This window comes from Manacus candei, unplaced genomic scaffold (genome assembly GCF_025592945.1).
Source record: "Manacus candei isolate 608988 ecotype Guabito, Panama unplaced genomic scaffold, ASM2559294v1 h1tg000070l, whole genome shotgun sequence".
Classification (NCBI taxonomy): domain Eukaryota; kingdom Metazoa; phylum Chordata; class Aves; order Passeriformes; family Pipridae; genus Manacus; species Manacus candei.
The window spans coordinates 1,005,601-1,022,500 of record NW_026138118.1 but is presented as its reverse complement, the minus strand read 5'-3'; the positions used below and the strand labels follow the sequence as shown (position 1 = coordinate 1,022,500).

At 51.6% G+C, this 16,900-nt stretch overlaps 2 protein-coding genes across 27 annotated transcripts in view; both read right to left on the bottom strand.

Moving 5' to 3' along the window:
• SRRM1 (serine and arginine repetitive matrix 1) overlaps positions 1-2,251 on the bottom strand; it is an 18,079-nt gene extending 15,828 nt beyond the window's left edge. For all 14 annotated transcript variants that reach the window (XM_051807265.1, XM_051807267.1, XM_051807268.1 and 11 more), the window contains exon 1: positions 2,167-2,251. In XM_051807265.1, the coding sequence (XP_051663225.1) occupies positions 2,167-2,187 (21 nt within the window). In that variant the 5' untranslated portion in view covers positions 2,188-2,251. The remainder of the gene's footprint in view (positions 1-2,166) is intronic.
• Positions 2,252-4,691: 2,440 nt separating this feature from the next.
• NCMAP (non-compact myelin associated protein) lies at positions 4,692-16,900 on the bottom strand. Of its 13 annotated transcripts, XM_051807331.1 has the most exons (6): positions 16,248-16,899; positions 9,850-9,941; positions 9,709-9,776; positions 7,831-7,925; positions 7,592-7,676; positions 4,692-6,624 (listed from the first exon to the last, which is right to left on the bottom strand). In XM_051807331.1, exons 4-6 carry the CDS (start codon positions 7,913-7,915, stop codon positions 6,489-6,491), a joined length of 306 nt encoding a protein of 101 aa, XP_051663291.1. In that variant the 5' UTR covers positions 7,916-7,925; positions 9,709-9,776; positions 9,850-9,941; positions 16,248-16,899; the 3' UTR covers positions 4,692-6,488. The 13 variants fall into 13 exon arrangements, with proteins under 13 accessions (XP_051663291.1, XP_051663292.1, XP_051663293.1 ...); XM_051807332.1 differs by lacking the exon at positions 9,850-9,941; XM_051807333.1 differs by lacking the exon at positions 9,850-9,941 and having other exon boundaries at positions 9,709-9,773.

Sequence of the window (16,900 nt, the reverse complement as noted above, 5' to 3'; positions counted from 1 at the left end):
TTAAGTACAGCAGTCCCAAACTGCCAGGAAAAGGGTTTGTGCTGGAATGCACAAACTTCCCAAAAGGGATAAAGTCTTTTTCCTCGTTCCAGGAACAGAAATGTCCTATTTGCTTACAGTGATTATCTCTGAAACCTCTGGGTGACTTGTCTGGGGCAAACCACCCCCCTGGGAGCCAGAAGGGTACAAAGAATACTCTTTTATTGATCCTCCTCTGTTAAAAGTTGACCAACTTATTCCACTTGCATGGACAGACACTGCAGGTTAATTCATTTGGAAGGGAAAGGCCTGGAAGTTCAGTTCTGGAAAACTTACTTGTAGAGAAGTCAACAGAACCAGACAGGAATAAGAGGAAGTGCAGAGCTACAGCCAAACCCTGATGGGCTGTTAAGGATTTAGAACAAACCCACGGCCTGGGAAGTTTATTCAGGAAAACAACGTGACTGATGGAAAACATGGAATTTAATCCATGCCATTCCCTGGGCCTGGAGGAAGGGGCTCAGCAGCTGTCAATGAACCAAATGATAACAAAGAAGAAAAAAACTCGAAATTCTAAGCTCTTCAACCACTTTGGTCAGAAAGCACCTGGAATGAGCAACATGACATGCTGCAAAGTCAACACACATGGAAAGGGAACAAACTCCTGACATTCCCATTTGCTATTGCAGACCATGGGAATCCTAAAGACTGCCTGTGGCACAGGCACTTAGCAGGATTAAGCCTGTTTAAAACTCTTTATAGTATCTGCAGTCTGCTGTGTGGCTCAGAACAAACACAGCACTTGCCAGTTCACCCAGGAATTCAATGTTCTTTTTGGGTTTTGTTTTTTTTTTCAATTCTTTCACAACCCAGAAAGGAAGTTTTTTGTACCCTGTTTCTAACACAGGTAAGAGGCAAAGGGAACCAAAGGGACAGAATAGAAGGGTTACAGGAATTTAAACACAGAGACAAAACAGTTTGCACTGAAACTTCACACACGTGTGAAGAACTGAAAGAACTATTAATAGGAGCTTTCTTGAGACAGGGAGTCCAAACTGCTGCTCTGCTGCACTTGTGTCATTTCACAAGAACTTTGGTTCCTCCAGGACCCAGACTAAAGCCAGAACACTGTTCACAGCCCCAGTTCAGTGCCACGTTGCTTCTGCTTCTATAAAACATCACCTTCACAGGCCAGTTTAAAAGAATGTTAGATTTCTAATTCAGTGTTTTCAGCCCCAGTAATTGTGCTGTCAATTACAACCACTTGGTTTGCAAACTTTGTAACAACTGCGCTGGAACAAGTGCAGATTTAACTCGTAGTTATTTTTCTCAATGGAGAAAACTGAATGGAGGGAAGGGTTATGTGTGTGCCATGTTTTGAAAGCCTCCTAGTTGCAGAAATTGAAAAGAACAAGTGAATGAATCTTGAAAATTTAAACTGGCTTTCAAAATTACCAGAGAAAACCAAAACTAAGGTCGTTCCAATGGAAGAAAAAGCTGAAAAGAAGGAGGCATTAAACCCAGGCAGGTTTAATGGCCTCTGCAGAAAACGCAGCATAGCTGCAATAGAGACAAAATTCAATGATTAAAATAAGATATCAAGGTTAAGAATAAGGCATAACTTCGTTTTGCCATGAATACACTTAACAACCTTAAAAATCCCTCTCTAAAAAAAAAAAAAAAAAAAGGGGCAGGTTTGTTTGGTCGCTTCGAACGCGGACACAGCAGAACGTGGTCAGCGCAGAGCGGGGCTCGCTCCCAGCGGCTTCCCGGCCCGGTCCCCCCTCCCACAGCCCGGGGGGCTTGGGGGTCGCAGCCGTGACACGGCCCCGCGTGGGTCGGGCCCTGAGACCGGGGACGGCCAAGGAGCTTCCCCGCTGGAAGGAGAGTCCTCCCAGCGACAATCCTGCCGGCGAGGATCCTCTCAGCGCCGATTCTTTCCTCCGCCCCCCGCTCCCCTCACGCTCCCGCCCGGGCCGCGCCGCCGCCATTTTCTCCGCGGCGAGGAGCCTGCGCAGGGCGCGGGGAGGAGGAGGGGGGGGGGAGGGTGCTCGGGCCGCCGCGCGAAGCAGCGCGGCCCCAGCGCGGCTCACGCAGCGGGCTCGGCCTGTCCCCTCCCCGCGCCCCGTGGCGGTGCGGCCGCAGCGCAGCCCGCCCTCAGGGCCTCGGCGGGGCCCCGGCACTTACGCGGAAGAACCCGGCGTCCATCTTGGCTCCTCCGCCTCCTCCCGGCCGCGGCGCGCGCTGCCGTCCCGGCGTGCACCGCGCGCCCCCCCAGCCGCGCCGGGGGAGGAAGAAGGGGCGGGGAGGGAGAGCGCGAGGGAAGGGGCGGGGCCACAAGCCGCCTGCCCATTGGTTGGAGGGTCGGACGGGGGCCAATCAGAGAGCGTTCCGCGGCGGCGCGCGCGCGCGCGGGGGTGCGTGCGTGTGTGAATGTGTGACTCCTGCTCTCGCGAGATGTTGACACGCGCGGCTGGTTGCGACGCCGGAGTCTCGCGAGATCTCGCGTGCCCTCGCGGGGGCCGTGACTACCCCGCAGCGATGGCGGCGCGGACGGTTCGTGAGGGCGCAGCGGCTCCGGCCCGCGGGAACAGCCCCCGGACCGACACGGCGGGGGGTTCGCGACGGAAAACGGGGCTCTGCAGCCGTCACAGAATGGCGGAATGGTTGGGGTTGGAAAGGCATTCTGGAGATCACACAGTCAGAGGCAGGGTCACCTGGAGTAGGTGACACAGGAACGCGCCCAGGTGGGTCTGGAATGTCTCCAGAGAGGGAGACTCCACGCCCTCCCTGGGCAGCCTCTGCCACCTCCACGGAAAGAAGTTCTGCCTCATGTTGAGGTGGAACTTGTTATGTTTTGCTTTATGTCCATTACTTCTCGTCCTGTCATTGGGCACCATTGAAAAGAATCTGGGACCATCCTGTGACACCCCTTGGAGATATCTGTGTGGATTGATGAGATATTTGTACGGATTTATGGGTCCCCTCTCAACCTTCCCTCCTCCAGACTGACCAGGCCCAGCTCCCGTGGTGTCTCTCATCCCAGAGATGCTCCAGACCCCAAATCATCTCTGCAGCCTCCACTGGACCCTCCCCAGCACCTCCTTGTCCTTCTTGTCCTGAGGAGCCCAAAACTGGACAGAGACACTGCTGTGAGAGTTCTCTCCCCACACCTCAGGCATCAGTGTCCAGGACAGCAAACTGGTGTGACTGGTGCCAGCACAAACTGGTGTGACTGGTGCAGGTCACACAAATGTGACCTGCTGAAAGATGTGGGAATAAAGTTACACCTCACTGAGGTCAATACAAATTTACCCACAGTGACAGCCTTGGGTTTTATCCAAAAGTAACTCCTATGCCTTTCATCTTTAATAAGGATAGTTTGTTTTAAATAAAAAATTATTATTAATAATTAATAAATAAAATTAATTGCTACTCAAAGCACCACAGCTGCTTTCTGCTTCAGCAGCAGCCATGCGAGAGACACGTGGGTTTATGGTTGTGTTTTTGGGAGATAAATTGTTATGGGACTCGGGAATAAAACCCAAAGAACATTCTTGTATTTTTTTCTGCTTAGACCTGCCATGATCTGTGCTTTGCACGGCCAAAGCTGGAGGAGTTCTGGGCTCAGCTGCTCCAGCACGGTGGATTGAGGGGAAGGAGGACTGGGATGGGGGTCAAGGTGGTGTCAGGAATTCAGTTGTCAGCTAAACTTGGAATTGCTTTGTGGTTTTGTTGGGAAAGGCGAGTTCCAGGCGGCCGGGAGGGAGGAGGACACTAGGTGGAGCTCCGTGCTCTCTGCTGGGGTGTGAGGATGAAGATGAGGGGTGAGAGCTGCCGCCCTGCAGGAGTTTTGGGGTCGGGACTTACCCAGCGGTGCAAAATTAAACATTTTACCAGCGTATTTGCATCTCTTGAAGTGCCAGCTGTGAGACTGAAGGACCCGACCTGCTGAAGGTACTCCAGAAGACTTTTAGGAGCAAAAAAAAAAAACCCCACCACTGATTCCTGCAAGACCAGCTCTTAACTCTGACCATCAAAAAAACTTGTGGTGATATTTTTTCCTCTGCCCTGCGGCCCCAATGTCCTCGTTGTCGCTGCTGAACCAAAGCACAGAGCAAGGGGCTGGAAATGTTGCTTGTTCCTCCCAGGGAGAAAGGCACTGGGGCCACGAGTGCCCAAATCTTGTTAATTTGCAGAGTTTCATGGATAATCTCCAGCGAGTCTTGTGTGGATCACGATTAAAGTGTTGCACTCACACTGCCTGTTCTCTCCACACTTTTCAGTGTTTCTTTAACCAGCTGGTTTCCCTGGGGGCAGGAGAGCAGCAGGGGCAGCTGAAAGGGGGGTTTTCCCAAAATCTGGGCCTTTGGGAGTGGAATCAGGGAGCCGAGATGGGGCAGGTCGAGTCAGCACTGAGGCAGCACAGGGAGAGCGTGGGATTGTTCCTGGAAAACTTAAATCCACAGCAAATTACACAAGTGGAAATACAGGGGTTTTTTTGTTTCTTAGGAAGGTGATTTTGCTTGCTCAGCACAAGCTGCCAGGAGGGGATGGTGGGGGCCTCCCAGGATGGGCCAATACGAGGCAAATTTTCCCTGGGATTGGAATTTTCTCGATTGAGCAAATGCTGGTGAGGCCAAAGCAGTGACTCTCCTGCCAGGAACAGCAATTCTACAAAAGCAGAGTTGCTCACAGTAGCTCTGCTTATTCTGCTCGTGAACTTCAGTGGTTTGAAATGAAGTAAATGGAAAGTAAACAAAATTTGCTAGAAGTAGGGCTGGCTGGTGATGTTGAACATAACAGTGGGATGGGGCTTATCTTTCCTAAAGGTCTTGGTTTCAATACATGCCCAGAGAACATCCTTAGCTGATCAGAGGTAGCAACAGAAGGTCAACTCCATATTTTTTAGGAAAAAAAAGTAGATTTGCATCTGCTGTCCCTTCTGAATGATTAAATCAATCACCCCTGCCACAAAAAATAAGAGAACTAGGACAAGTAAAATATTTACAGCGAGATTCAGAAACTTCACAAGCAGCTGTCTCAATATTTAGCTTGGAATTCAAACCCTGCTCCAGTTTCAGACAAAAAAAAAAATATTGCAAAGTGATTGAATTTAGTTTCTGCACAAAAAAACCAAAACCAAAAACCAAACTCCAAACCAACAAACCACCAGTTAGTAAAAGTGACCTGTTCAAGAGGTGGCTTCTTGGAAAAAATATATAAAAAATAGATCAAGTTGCCCCCCAGTCCCTCCCCACCCTCCCCTGAGGACGGGGGGATTCGGGGATGTACCTGTTGATGACGTGTTGGGAAGAAGCTGCAGGACAAAAAGCTCTAAAGCTGGAGGTTCTCTGATCAGTCAGACAGCAGTAACTTCTCCCTCTGTCCAGCCACTCCAGTGAGTGATTCCATAAAATTTGTGTCAGGGAGTGGAGCTGTTCCCCAGAGCCTCATGTCCTTCCCTTTAAGACAAGGTTTAACTCCTCAACTCCCTCCTAAAATCCTTCCTGCCTCTGTCAGCCCATTGGGGGCTGCTCTGACACACCCTCAGACAATCAGCCACTGATTGACAATGCTGCTCTGTGTTCCCACTCAGTGGGCTGTGAAAATCCCTGGGAATTCCTTTGTGGCATTGCTGTACACCCACAACCATCACACTCACAAAACAACATCGTTTTTCTCAGTTCCTTTCTAGGATAAAAAAATTTCTAAAAATAGTTGGAGCCCAGTCTGCACCAGAGAACAAAGCCTTGCAGGGGGGGAGTGGCACACTGGGGCTCTGCAAAGCCTCACTTGCTTTATAAAAGATTATTCCTTCTATTTCCAGGGTTATTTTTCCAATTAAAGAACTCACGTTTTGTGCAAGACAAAACATTCTCAGGCAGCTCCAGCCCCGGACCCGAAGCGATTCTCGAGAGTGAAAACCCTCAGACACCCAAGCTCCTTTGGAAATGGAGAGTTACATGGTTTATAGAAATAGTTTAAACATACTTGAAAATAAAAAGTACCCTTTTATCTCAACCCATGCACACGTGGGCTTAGAAACACGACAGGTGGGTAACGATAAATACAATTCTGATGCTTCCTGTGCCATCCAGCGTGTGTAAAACACACCACAAACCTGTGCCATGTAATTCACAACAAACCCAGGTCCCACCTGAGTTGTGGCACGTCCAGATTTTTCTTCCTGTTTACCAGCAGGGCAGAGAAAGTTCAAACTCTGAGCCAGCAAAAGCTCCACAAAATCTGAGCTGGCGCCTTCTCGCTTCATCCACTCTCCCCACACCCCGGGCTCTGATGATTCCTGTGCCTCCACCAGCTGATTTCAGCCACAGGAAGAGTGTCCAGACCTCTCATTTTTCCTCTCAAAGAGAGAAATCAGGATTAATTACAATCCACAGGCAAAGCAACAGCCTGTTGCTGTTCCAAAAGCTTTGCTGAGGAGCCCCAGGTCCGTGTGAGCGACAGTTCCACCTCTTGTCTGCGGGGAGGACGAGTGTTCCCGGTTACCTGTCGTGCAGGTGGATGTCCACAGGGATGAAGGTCACCGTGGGGGGCTGGCACAGGCTGTTGTGCCCCAGAGGAGGTGGCATCGCTGCCTTGGGGGGTTTGGGTTCCAGCTCCCGCCTCACCCGCATGCGCCTGCAGAGGGAACGGGACCGTCAGCGGGGTCGGTGCTCCCCTGGGAGGGCTGGGGAGGTTCCCCCAGAGCCAGGTTACATTGTACAGTTATTTGAAAGTCAGTAAAAGCCAGGATTTCATCCCAAAGAATCAACAGAGGGAGTGCAGAGCTACAGCCAAACCCTGATGGGCTGTTAAGGATTCAGAGCAAACCCACGGCCTGGGAAGTTTATTCAGGAAAACAACGTGACTGATGGAAAACATGGAATTTAATCCATGCCATTCCCTGGGCCTGGAGGAAGGGGCTCAGCACCAGCAATAACAGCAGCTGTCAATGAACCAAATGATAACAAAGAAGAAAAAAACTCAGAATTCTAAGCTCCCCAGCCACTTTGGTCAGAAAGCACCCGGAATGAGCAACATGACATGCTGCAAAGTCATCACACATGGAAAGGGAACAAACTACTGACATTCCCATTTGCTATTGCAGACCATGGGAATCCTAAAGACTGCCTGTGGCACAGGCACTTGACAGGATTAAGCCTGTTTAAAACTCTTTATAGTATCTGCAGTCTGCTGTGTGGCTCAGAACAAACACAACACTTGCCAGTTCACCCAGCAATTTAATGTTCTTTTTTGAGGTTTTTTTTTCGATTTCTTCTTTCAATTTCATCCCAAAGGTACAAAATGGCAAGTCAGTGCTTCCAGAGCATGAGAAGTGAGAAATCAAGCTCCCCTCTGGCAGCTTTGCTGCACGCTCAGACCTTCCCTGCATCACAGGAATCCCTAAAAAGAGCTTCCCCATGAAGGAATTCTGCTTCCTAACAACCCAGTCACAGAACACTGACTGGGAGAATCAGGACACTTCCAGCAGCACACTGAGGTTTGGATTCTTCTGGAAACTGTCAACAACAAATCCTGAAGTGCTCTGCTGGCTGAGAGCGGGGACTTTGGTCCATTTTGGTGAACACAGAACTTGGCCACCTACCTGTTGTATGTTTTCAAGGTGAGCAGAACCACTGTAAAAATGATGATCACCCCTACCACGATGGCAGCAACTATTGCTCCAGAACCTGGGAGGGAAACAGGGGAGGGGGAAAAAACAACCCCTTATTTACAAAGTTGTCACTGTACTCTTTGAAGTTTGGTAAGTACAAAGGTCCACTTAAATAATAAATAATAAAATAAAATAATAAAAAAAAGCCACCAGCCCATTCCTTTTCTTACTTTGGTAGAGACTTTGTTCTTGAGACTTTGTGGTCACGTTCCCTGAGAGCTGGGTGTTGTTGCTCAGTGGCGTGGCCGTCGTCATCTTGATTCAGCTGCAGGGGGAAACAGGGCAGTGAGCTCATAAAACACTAATGAAATATCAACCCAAGTTTGACAGTGATAATTAGGCAACTGTCCAGTAAAGGGTCAGAACCTACTAAGTCAGGGTTCACTGAGCTGGGGTTCTTAATGTTTTCACTGTGGTGAAAATCTGGAATGGAAATTTCGCCCCAATCTTGAGCAGTTTGCTTTAAAATATCCCCTGTTAGGTATTAAAAGGATAAAATAAGACATAAACACAACAGTGCATTGTTGCTGTGTACCATTGCTGTTTGGAATAATGGGTATTTTAAAAGCTTTAGGATTTTTAGATTATCATCTCAGGCTGAGATACAAGTGTGGGAGATTCTGCACCCAGAATTCAGCAACGTGTCTTGAGGGAAGGGGAAAAGTCAGCACAGAAAGGTTTAAAAACTCCATTCTAAAATAGAATTTAGAGTAGTTTCATTCATCCCATGTGAGGAAGCCTGATTTGAAGCTCCAGAAGTTCCATGGCAAACAAGAGCCATCCCAGGACAGGGTCACTGCTGTGACAGAGGGTTGGTGTGAGTTCAGCCCAGCACCTCCCTCACCCTGCTGTCACCTCAACTCTGTTGTTGGAAGTGGACAAGCTTCCAAGTGGACAGCTGAAAATATGCCTGTTCCTGGGTTTGAGTAAAACTAGATCTAGAAAAAGCAGTCTGGATGTTTACTGGCTTTATAAGCCTTTTCCAAATGTTTTCTCAGTGCACCTGGTAACCTGAGCCATTAAAGGGCTCCTTCAGCCTGAGGGAGGTGTGAGCACCACTTCCAACAGCCCTCTGGAACCACTTCAGCTCCCAGCTCCACTCCAGCTATCCTTTGAAAAGTACATTATTCTTCAACACTCCATATGGAATTGAGTTTCCCATTTCAGATGCTTCCCAGTACAACCAGGCAGGGCTCTGTTATACTCCACTGGGATATTGTGGCATGTTCTTGGTGCAGGTAATTTTGCACAGCACAAGATACATGACAGCCAGGAATAATTCAGGGGATAGAAATCAGCTGGTAAGAAAAATAACTGGGAATCTGACAGGCAGCCTGCCCTCCCTTCCCCCTGCTGAGGCTTTCCCAAAGGTTTCTGCAAAGCAGCCTCTACCCAACACCACACAGGGTGGCAGGCACAGATTTGGGAGGCAGGAGGACACAGTGGGATGGACAGGGACAGGCAGGGGGTTGTCTGGGGAGAGCACCAGCTGAGTCAACACACGGTGTGTCCTTGGGAGGCTCCGTGGCAGGAATGAGAGGGATCAAGGACCAGCAGGAAGGGAAGCAGTCAGGGTTTGCCTGGGGATGTGGGATCAGGACTGCAAGGTCCATTTCACCAAATACTTCAATCCCCCAAAGGTAAAAAGTTTGGGTTTCTGCTTTTAATCTAAACCCCCAAAATAACTCTGTCCTGAGCCTGTGACTGGGTCCTTCTCCTCTGGCTGAATGATGCCTTTGTTCAGCCCAGGCCACGTTAATTCAGCAGCACGAACAGCAGCTGCACATCTTTCAACACGGAAATATTTTGTGTTTAGAGCTTGCCCAGCCTTGTGGTGCAGCACAGGGAAAGGGTTCACACACACCTGGGGGCACCTGAGAGGTACCAGAGCTCAGGGAAGAGCTGTCCCTGCCCCTCCCCACCACTCAGAACTGTGGGGATGGGGGTTGTACACTGGCAGCAAAGGCTGAAGAGCCTCTCCGTCCCTCTGCAGGCTGGGGAAAGCTGGGCACGGGCAAAATTCAGAAAAAACCACATCCAACTGTCACCTTGTGGCTCCTGACCAGAAGAGCTCAAACCCCAGGCTCACAGGAGTGTTCTGCCCCTCCTCTGGCTGCTAAAATAAAAACCCCCAAATAAAGAAGGCTGAATAGTTTGATATTAGGTCATGTAATACTCCTGCTTCCTACCTTCCACCTGGTTCAAACCACCTTGAGAAGGGTTGAGCTGTTTGTGCATGAGTCACCCAAACCCAAAGGATTTTTATTGTCAGTGAAACCTCCTGTGTACGAAAAGGATTAATTGATCTGCCAGGGTGGGAACAAACAATTGGAAAAATGCATCAGGTCAGGGTTTTTCTCAATGGTGCAGCAAGTCAAGAGGTCCAAGGCCTGTGTCTCCAAGGTCTGTGTCTCCAGCCAGGGCAGGAGGGGCCTGTCCTTTACCTGCAGCAAGTCCCTGCCCCGTGAATCAGCAGGTTCCACCTGACCAAGCCCCTGCTGCAAGACTCAGGGACCCAGCAAAATCCCTGGGAACCCACTGCTTTTGGGGCATTGCAGCCTGGCCCCCACTCTGTATGGGAAAGCACATGGAAAGTCTGGAGTGCTGGACAAAAGCCGTTCAGCAGGGGAGGAGAAATGGACTTTGATACAGCAATCACAGGACATTCCTTCTCCATGACACACTGCTGCACTTCCCCCTGTGCACACACACCTGCCTGGCCTTTGAGAGCCTCTAACTCACCCAGCCTGGGGGTGGAGGCTCACACTGCTGGTCGTTTTACAGAGCTGCAAATGTTTCCATAAAGTTCAGCCTCGGGCCCGTTTCCATGTAAAACACCTTGGCAGACACAGTGTGTGGGTTGTTTTGGCCCGTGGGAGCGATGCCCCCGGTGGTACAGCCCTCCTGCCCCCCCTGCCCTGCCCAATTTCAGCTGGGGGGGCCCCCCTGCTCCTTCAGGAGGGGCTGGGGGTCAGAGCTCACCCATCAGCAGCTCCTGCACAATTACAGGAGAGGGGGGACAGGGAACAGAGGGCTCTGTTTGAGTCTTTATCCAGGAGAGCTGGACTTGGAGAACCAACTCCCTGCCAGGGAAGGCAGGTGCTGGTGAGGAATGCACCCAAATTCAGTGCTTGGCCACCTAGAAAAAGGTGGGGTTTGCATCCAGCACCTTCCCAGCATCACTGGGAACATCAGCAGGGATTGGGATTTCAGACTGAGATAAAAACACCACGTGCTTCAGTGGGACCTGAATGTGCCCAGATCCACCCTGAGGGGCTCTAAAGAGGGAGGAAGGAGGGAAAGAAACCCCGAGTTCAAACTGCTGGGGGGCAGCTGGGGCAGAGCTGTGGCCTCAAGGGAACAACCCCCATCTGTGCGAGCCCCTCCGTGCCCCCACGTCAGAGCAGCACCTTCGTGTGTTTGTCTCGGGGTCTGGCACGAGCTCCCCAGGTTCAGCTGTTGTTAAAACACACATTAAAAGCTTTCCATTTCCTTGCCAGGCCAGAGAAAGTTTTCTGCAAACTGCAGCAGCTCTGTGCAGCAGCAGCACCAAGGAGGGGAGCTCAGTCACCCTCCCTGGCTCGTGTGGTGAGAGGGGCTCAAACCCCTCAGCTCACACAGGTGACAGGAGCTGATTCTCCCCAAATCCCTGGGGAGAAACCCCCTCATTTCCAGAGCCACACCTGGGAATATGAACCCAACAGACTTTTGTCCCTGACTTGCCCAGGAGCAGTGCCTGAACGAGGCTGTGAACTGCACATTTCCCAGTTCTAATCCTCTTTTTTTTTGCGTTAAAATTCTGGGCCACACACATTTTCCCTCTCCCTCTGGGTGAATGGACTTATTCATGGGAACGACAGCAACTCCACCATGTGCACCAAAGTGCATTCAGACCCTAAAAAACCACCCCAGACCCTTCAGGGTAGGGCTGCCCATGCAGGCAAGCCAGGATGTGGAAGCAAAACAAGCCAGAGGTATTTTCCCACTGGTTACAGGCCAGGATCTGAGGCACACTGGGATCAGAAGCCTTGTGAAATATCCAACAGAACCAGGGTTTGAAGTTAGAATGGAAAAAAACCCCAGCAAGCACCACCACCCTGCTGGAGCTCCTGCAGCTCAGAGCCTGGGCACAGAACTGCCCAGGGGGGGCTGCTGGGCTGGCCTCAGATGCCTGTTCTTAATTTTTGTGCCTTTTAAACAGCCCAAATCACCCCTTTTCCCCCTGACAAATATCATATGTGTCACCTAGAGCTTCCCACCCTGGACCCAGGCAGGATTTACTGCTTGTCTGAGCTTCCAGGCAGGAAGCTGGGATGCATAAAACCCCCTCCCCATCCAGAAATGCCAAACAGACCCGAATTTTTCAAACTAATACATCATCCAAGAGAAAAAGGGTCTGTTTAACCTGCTGTGGTTACTTAGTGAGGTCCTTAAAAGACATTTGCAATAAATCATTTGGTCCCGTGGCTGCATTTGCAGGAGGTGGAATTACTTCATTATTTAGGTCCAAAATAATTCATGAAGAGGAAATGGAATAAGATTTTAAACCCAAATTCCCATTTACATGCACTGCACAGATGATACATCAAGAGAGAGCTGGGAGCAAATTTGAAGCTTATTCCTGAAAGAAATGCTAGAGGTTGTCTTTTGTTGGCAGCTTTTTGAAATGATTATTAGAAAGCTCTCATTCTACATTTTTAGCTTATGTCTCTACACACAGGCACCAAATTAACCAACTCCAAGTGGTGTAACCAAGAGCTGGCAAATGGGAACTCTCACGGGATCCAACTCACTATAACAAAGAGGAGAAGAAGCAATGATCTGTTTTGGGGAGAAGAGATTCCTGTCCAACAACACTGAGCCGTGTCTCCAGCCATATTCCTTAGGAATCCTTAAGGGTTCAGTCACCCCTGCACAGATTCAACAGCTCAGATCACGGCTGCTCATCTGGAAATCTGGGATACACCCCCCCTGCAGCAAGTCCTGTGCCTTCTGGAAGGGATTGGAGGCACTTCCACTCTACCAGATGGGTTTGGATACACCAGCACATCCCAGAAATGCAGCTCCTGTGCTGGAGGCAGCTCATGAGCAGACAATTCAGTCAGGGAAGTCACCAGGAGGGAGAGAATTCCCTGTACAGAACAAGGCCCGAGGCTGATTCCCAGCTCATCCAGACTCAGCAGGAGCTGGGAGATCATTCCCTGCTCAAAGAGCTTCACAGAACCATATCTGTGAGCAGCAGCTCCCACCAGTGCCTGCAGCACAATTAACCTGAGATTTGGGAATGAAAAACGGGGTCTGGTGGGTTACAAGACCCACCCCAGCAATGGGGGAAGAAAATCCACCTGCACTCATGCCCGTGAAGGTGATGGTGGTTAGAGCAGGTACAAAGCATCACAGGAGCCCCAAAACACAACACAGGAGCCCCAAAACCATGACACAACCCAGACTTTTTTGCTTGCAGCAAGGTGGTTCTGCCCATTGCTCACATCCCACGCTCTGGGAGGGTTCCTGGGAATGCTCATCAGGTGGGGGGCACGGGAGGGAAGGACGTGTAATCAGCAGTTAAACATTACCCAGAGAAAAAAACTGATTCAGAGAGGAGAAAAATGCCTCCAGGCACCTGCAGGAATCTCTCAAGGCAGGAATGGCTCCTGGGGGATGGTTAGTGAGACTCGAGGGGACAAATGTTGGAGACCATCAATGTGTGGGCGCTCAAACGGAAAGCAAGAGGATTAATCCGAGCTGAGCCCTCAGTTAGAGCCTGGCAGGGGTCAGTGGCATCGTGCCAAGCACCCCCAAATCCCACCACCCAATAGTTTATCTCTGCTGTTCAAAGAAGTTCCAGCCAAGTGCCTGTTGGTGGCAAGTTCTGGACAAACAAAGCACAAAACTGTGGCTCATCCGTGAGGACATTTCTCACAGCGAAAAGTCAACCCTGCTTGGAGCATGTAACCACCTAGAAAAGGCCCTGCCACTGCCCTGGAAAATTCCCCACAGCTTTTCAGATTGCTGGAGGAGAGAGTTTAAAAAAAAAACAACACTGCAGACTCAGCAATGTGTTTGCAGAAGTGCTTCCCAGGCTCTGGATCTGCCATTTCCCGAGCGGCTGGAGCAGCTCAGGAGGTTGGGGAAATCCTCTCTCACCTGCCATTTTCCATCAGAGCATCTGCTTTACTCCAGGCAAACCCCATAAATGCTCCACAGCAGGAGGGAGGGGGTCAGGGCTGAATTTGGAGCTCCCCCACCCCGAGCTGTGTTTCCTTTGGAGAGTGGGTTGGCACAAACACACGTGACCCCACACTGCTCCCGTGGGCTGCCTTTCCTAAAGACAGGCACATCTGCTGGGTTGAAGGTTTTGAGGCTTCCCTCACAGGCTGATATATCAAGAGGGAATTTGCCTTTCCAAGGGATTCTTCGGGTTTCTGCAGGAACACAGCAGAGCCTGTGTGATGCTCTGGGTTGGCACCGTGGGCAGCCCCCCGGGGCTGATTCATGGGCTCCTTCACCCTCCTCACCCCAAGCCAAATCCCACCAAAGAGCACCTTCCCAGCCAGCCCACAGCTGAGTGGTGCAGTGCTGATGCTACATGGGATGAATGTGGGGGTGTGTTTGCCCCGGGGGCTGCCCCATCCTGTGGTACAGGCAGAGCCCCTTCCCGTGCCCTCCCACCCAGCCTGGCACTCGGAGCAGCTGCACCTTCAGCCTCGTGGCTGGGCAGGGGCATCCCTGGCTGGTGTCTGCCCTGAGCACCTGACAGCAAGGGAGGACTCCAGGGCCTCTGGAATTGGGCTGTAACTTGGTTGCTCTGTGGAGGTGGTTGTGAAAACACTCAGCTGTGCGTGTCAGTGGGAAAGCGGGTGACTCAGACATCCCTGCAGCTCTTTCCCTGCTTTCCCTCCTCTGTGATCTCCATTCATGCCTCACATCATCCCTCCCTGTAAGAGGCCTGACCAGGGCTATAGGTTTGAGCTGCATTTCCTGGGGTTTGTGGCTCTCCAGGAAAGCAGCACAGTCACCCCCCACCACATTCCTTCCCTCTCCCAGTGCCCAACACCAGGCCAGGGCAGGGCTCACCCTCTGGCCCCAACCAAACCCCCTCCTGACACAGTGACCCTGATCCCAGCCTGGCATGAGGGCAGGGAGCCCAGGGTGTGGGATGTCACCCAGGGGAACAGGGGCTTCTCTGGGCAGGCCCCAGCACCCCACAGGGTGTTCAGGATCGGGGGATTTGCCCTCAGAGCACAGGAGCTGCTGATCTGAGAGCCCTGGGTTGCCCATGGGCACTAAATCCTGACTGAATCACTCTCCATTGCCACAGGTGAGGAGAAAAATTCAGTGTAACTGATAAAAGTCAGGCTTGCAGGAGCAGCAGACAGAGAGGAGCTGGGCTGGACAGGAAAGCTTCAGGAATTCCTGCCAACAAGGCAGCCAAGCCTCCTGCCAGCTGTGGGCCAGAGTTTGGGAGTGTTGTCCTTGCTCAGCAGCTCAGCCTGAGGTACAACAGGCTCCCCAGCTGCTGGGCTGGACCTGCTGCAGCTGAAGCTCTTCAAGGACCAAAAAAATGCAAATCCTGATCCTTTTGTGAGAACCTCTGAGACCTTCACATCCTTCAGGGTTTTCTGTATTAAAAACTACAGAGAGACTCCTGGATGGAATATCACACTGCCAGAGGGCAGGGTTAGATGGGATAGTGGGAAGGAATTCTTCCCTGTGAGGGTGGGCAGGCCCTGGCACAGGTTGCCCAGAGAAGCTGTGGCTGCCCCATCCCTGGAAGTGTCCAAGGCCGGGTTGGACGAGGTTTGGAGCAACCTGGGCTAGTGGAAGGTGTCCCTGCCTATGGTTAGAAGACAAACTTTAAGGTCCCTTCCCAACTCAAACCATTCTATGATATAAAGGCTCTGTATACACAACATAAGGAACTGTCTGCAGCAGGGAAATGCAGCTCCTTTCACTTTGCAAACAGCAGCACAGAAGCACTCACAGGATTTCTTGCACATGCCGACTTGTTGAATCAGTGAGGCACCTTCCCCTCTCCCAGGAACCCTTTAGACAAACACACAGGTGGTTGACACCTCATGTTTTCAGCCTGGGAATCCCTCAAGCCCAGCCTGGCACCCACAGCCTGGTTACCTGTCCCCACAGAGTGACAATGACTGACAGGCTGTGGAGTCACCGGTCCCTGCTCTGCCTTTGTCTCCTGGTTTGTAAACACGGAACGAAACCCTCCTGCCCAAACACTCCAGCCCAGCCCAGCGTATCACAGCAGTGAAATCTGTTTACAAAATGCTCTGCTTCCTTTAGCAAGGACTTCCTGGGGCATTAAATACACAAATTACCAGGAAAGACCAGAAATGGCCGTTTAAACCTGTCAGCAACTTCAGCATGTTCCCAAATAATGCAAGCACTGTAGTTCAGTGGAGTCACTCAGCGAGCTGCAACACAATGCTCTGAGCTTTCTAGACCTTCTCCTGTTAAATATTACTTTGCCAGCCCTTTCCAGCCACTCGACAGATTAAAGAAAAAATAAAACCAAACCCCCCCACACACACAACAAAACCACAAACAAAAAAAACCGCCGACAAACCCTTATTTATAGCGCTGGGGTTGAATAAGTCAGGACCGGAGATCCAGCGTTTCCAGCGATGAAAGGACACCGCCAGCGAGGGAACAATCGCTCAACAGCCGCGCCGAGTTCTCTCCGGGGAGGGAACAACGCGCCAGCTCAGCCCCAGCCCCGTCCCTTCGAGGTTTCCAATTAATGGAACAGCTGCTCGAGCACCAGCCCAGCAGGGCGAGGGCATCTGCTCTCTGTTTCTCTGCGGCTCAGAGCTGCCCATGAAGAGCTCCGCGTTTGCCCGAGCACCAGCCCGGAGTAACCCCGCGCACAAACCCGGGGCAACCGCGCCCCGAGACGGGTGTTGGCACGGGCAGAAGGGCGCGAACGGGGAGGGGGAAATCGGTGGTAAATGAAGGGCGATTCCCCCGCCGCGGGTACTCACGGAGGATGCTGCGGGTACTCACGGAGGATGCCGCGGGTACTCACGGAGGATGCTGCGGGCTCGGGGCGCTCCCGCGGCCGCTCCGGCTCCTTCCCCCGGCCGGGGCTCGCCCGCCGCCCCTTGCCCGGCCCGGGGACAGCCCGGTACCGCTGTCGCTGCCGGCACAGCCCCGGCACGGCCCCGGCACGGCCCCGCCGCCCGCAGGTGCCTCCCCGGGGCCGCCCAGCCCGGCCCGGCC

What these genes read in the sequence shown, in the direction of transcription:
- NCMAP (XM_051807335.1), bottom strand. Translation starts at nt 7,915, where the DNA reads ATGACGACGGCCACGCCACTGAGCAACAACACCCAGCTCTCAGGGAAC. An exon ending in AGAACAAAGTCTCTACCAAA is followed by an intron (nt 7,677 to 7,830) that starts GTAAGAAAAGGA and finishes TTTCCCTCCCAG; the next exon opens with GTTCTGGAGCAATAGTTGCT. An exon ending in ACCTTGAAAACATACAACAG is followed by an intron (nt 6,625 to 7,591) that starts GTAGGTGGCCAA and finishes TTCCCTCTGCAG; the next exon opens with GCGCATGCGGGTGAGGCGGG.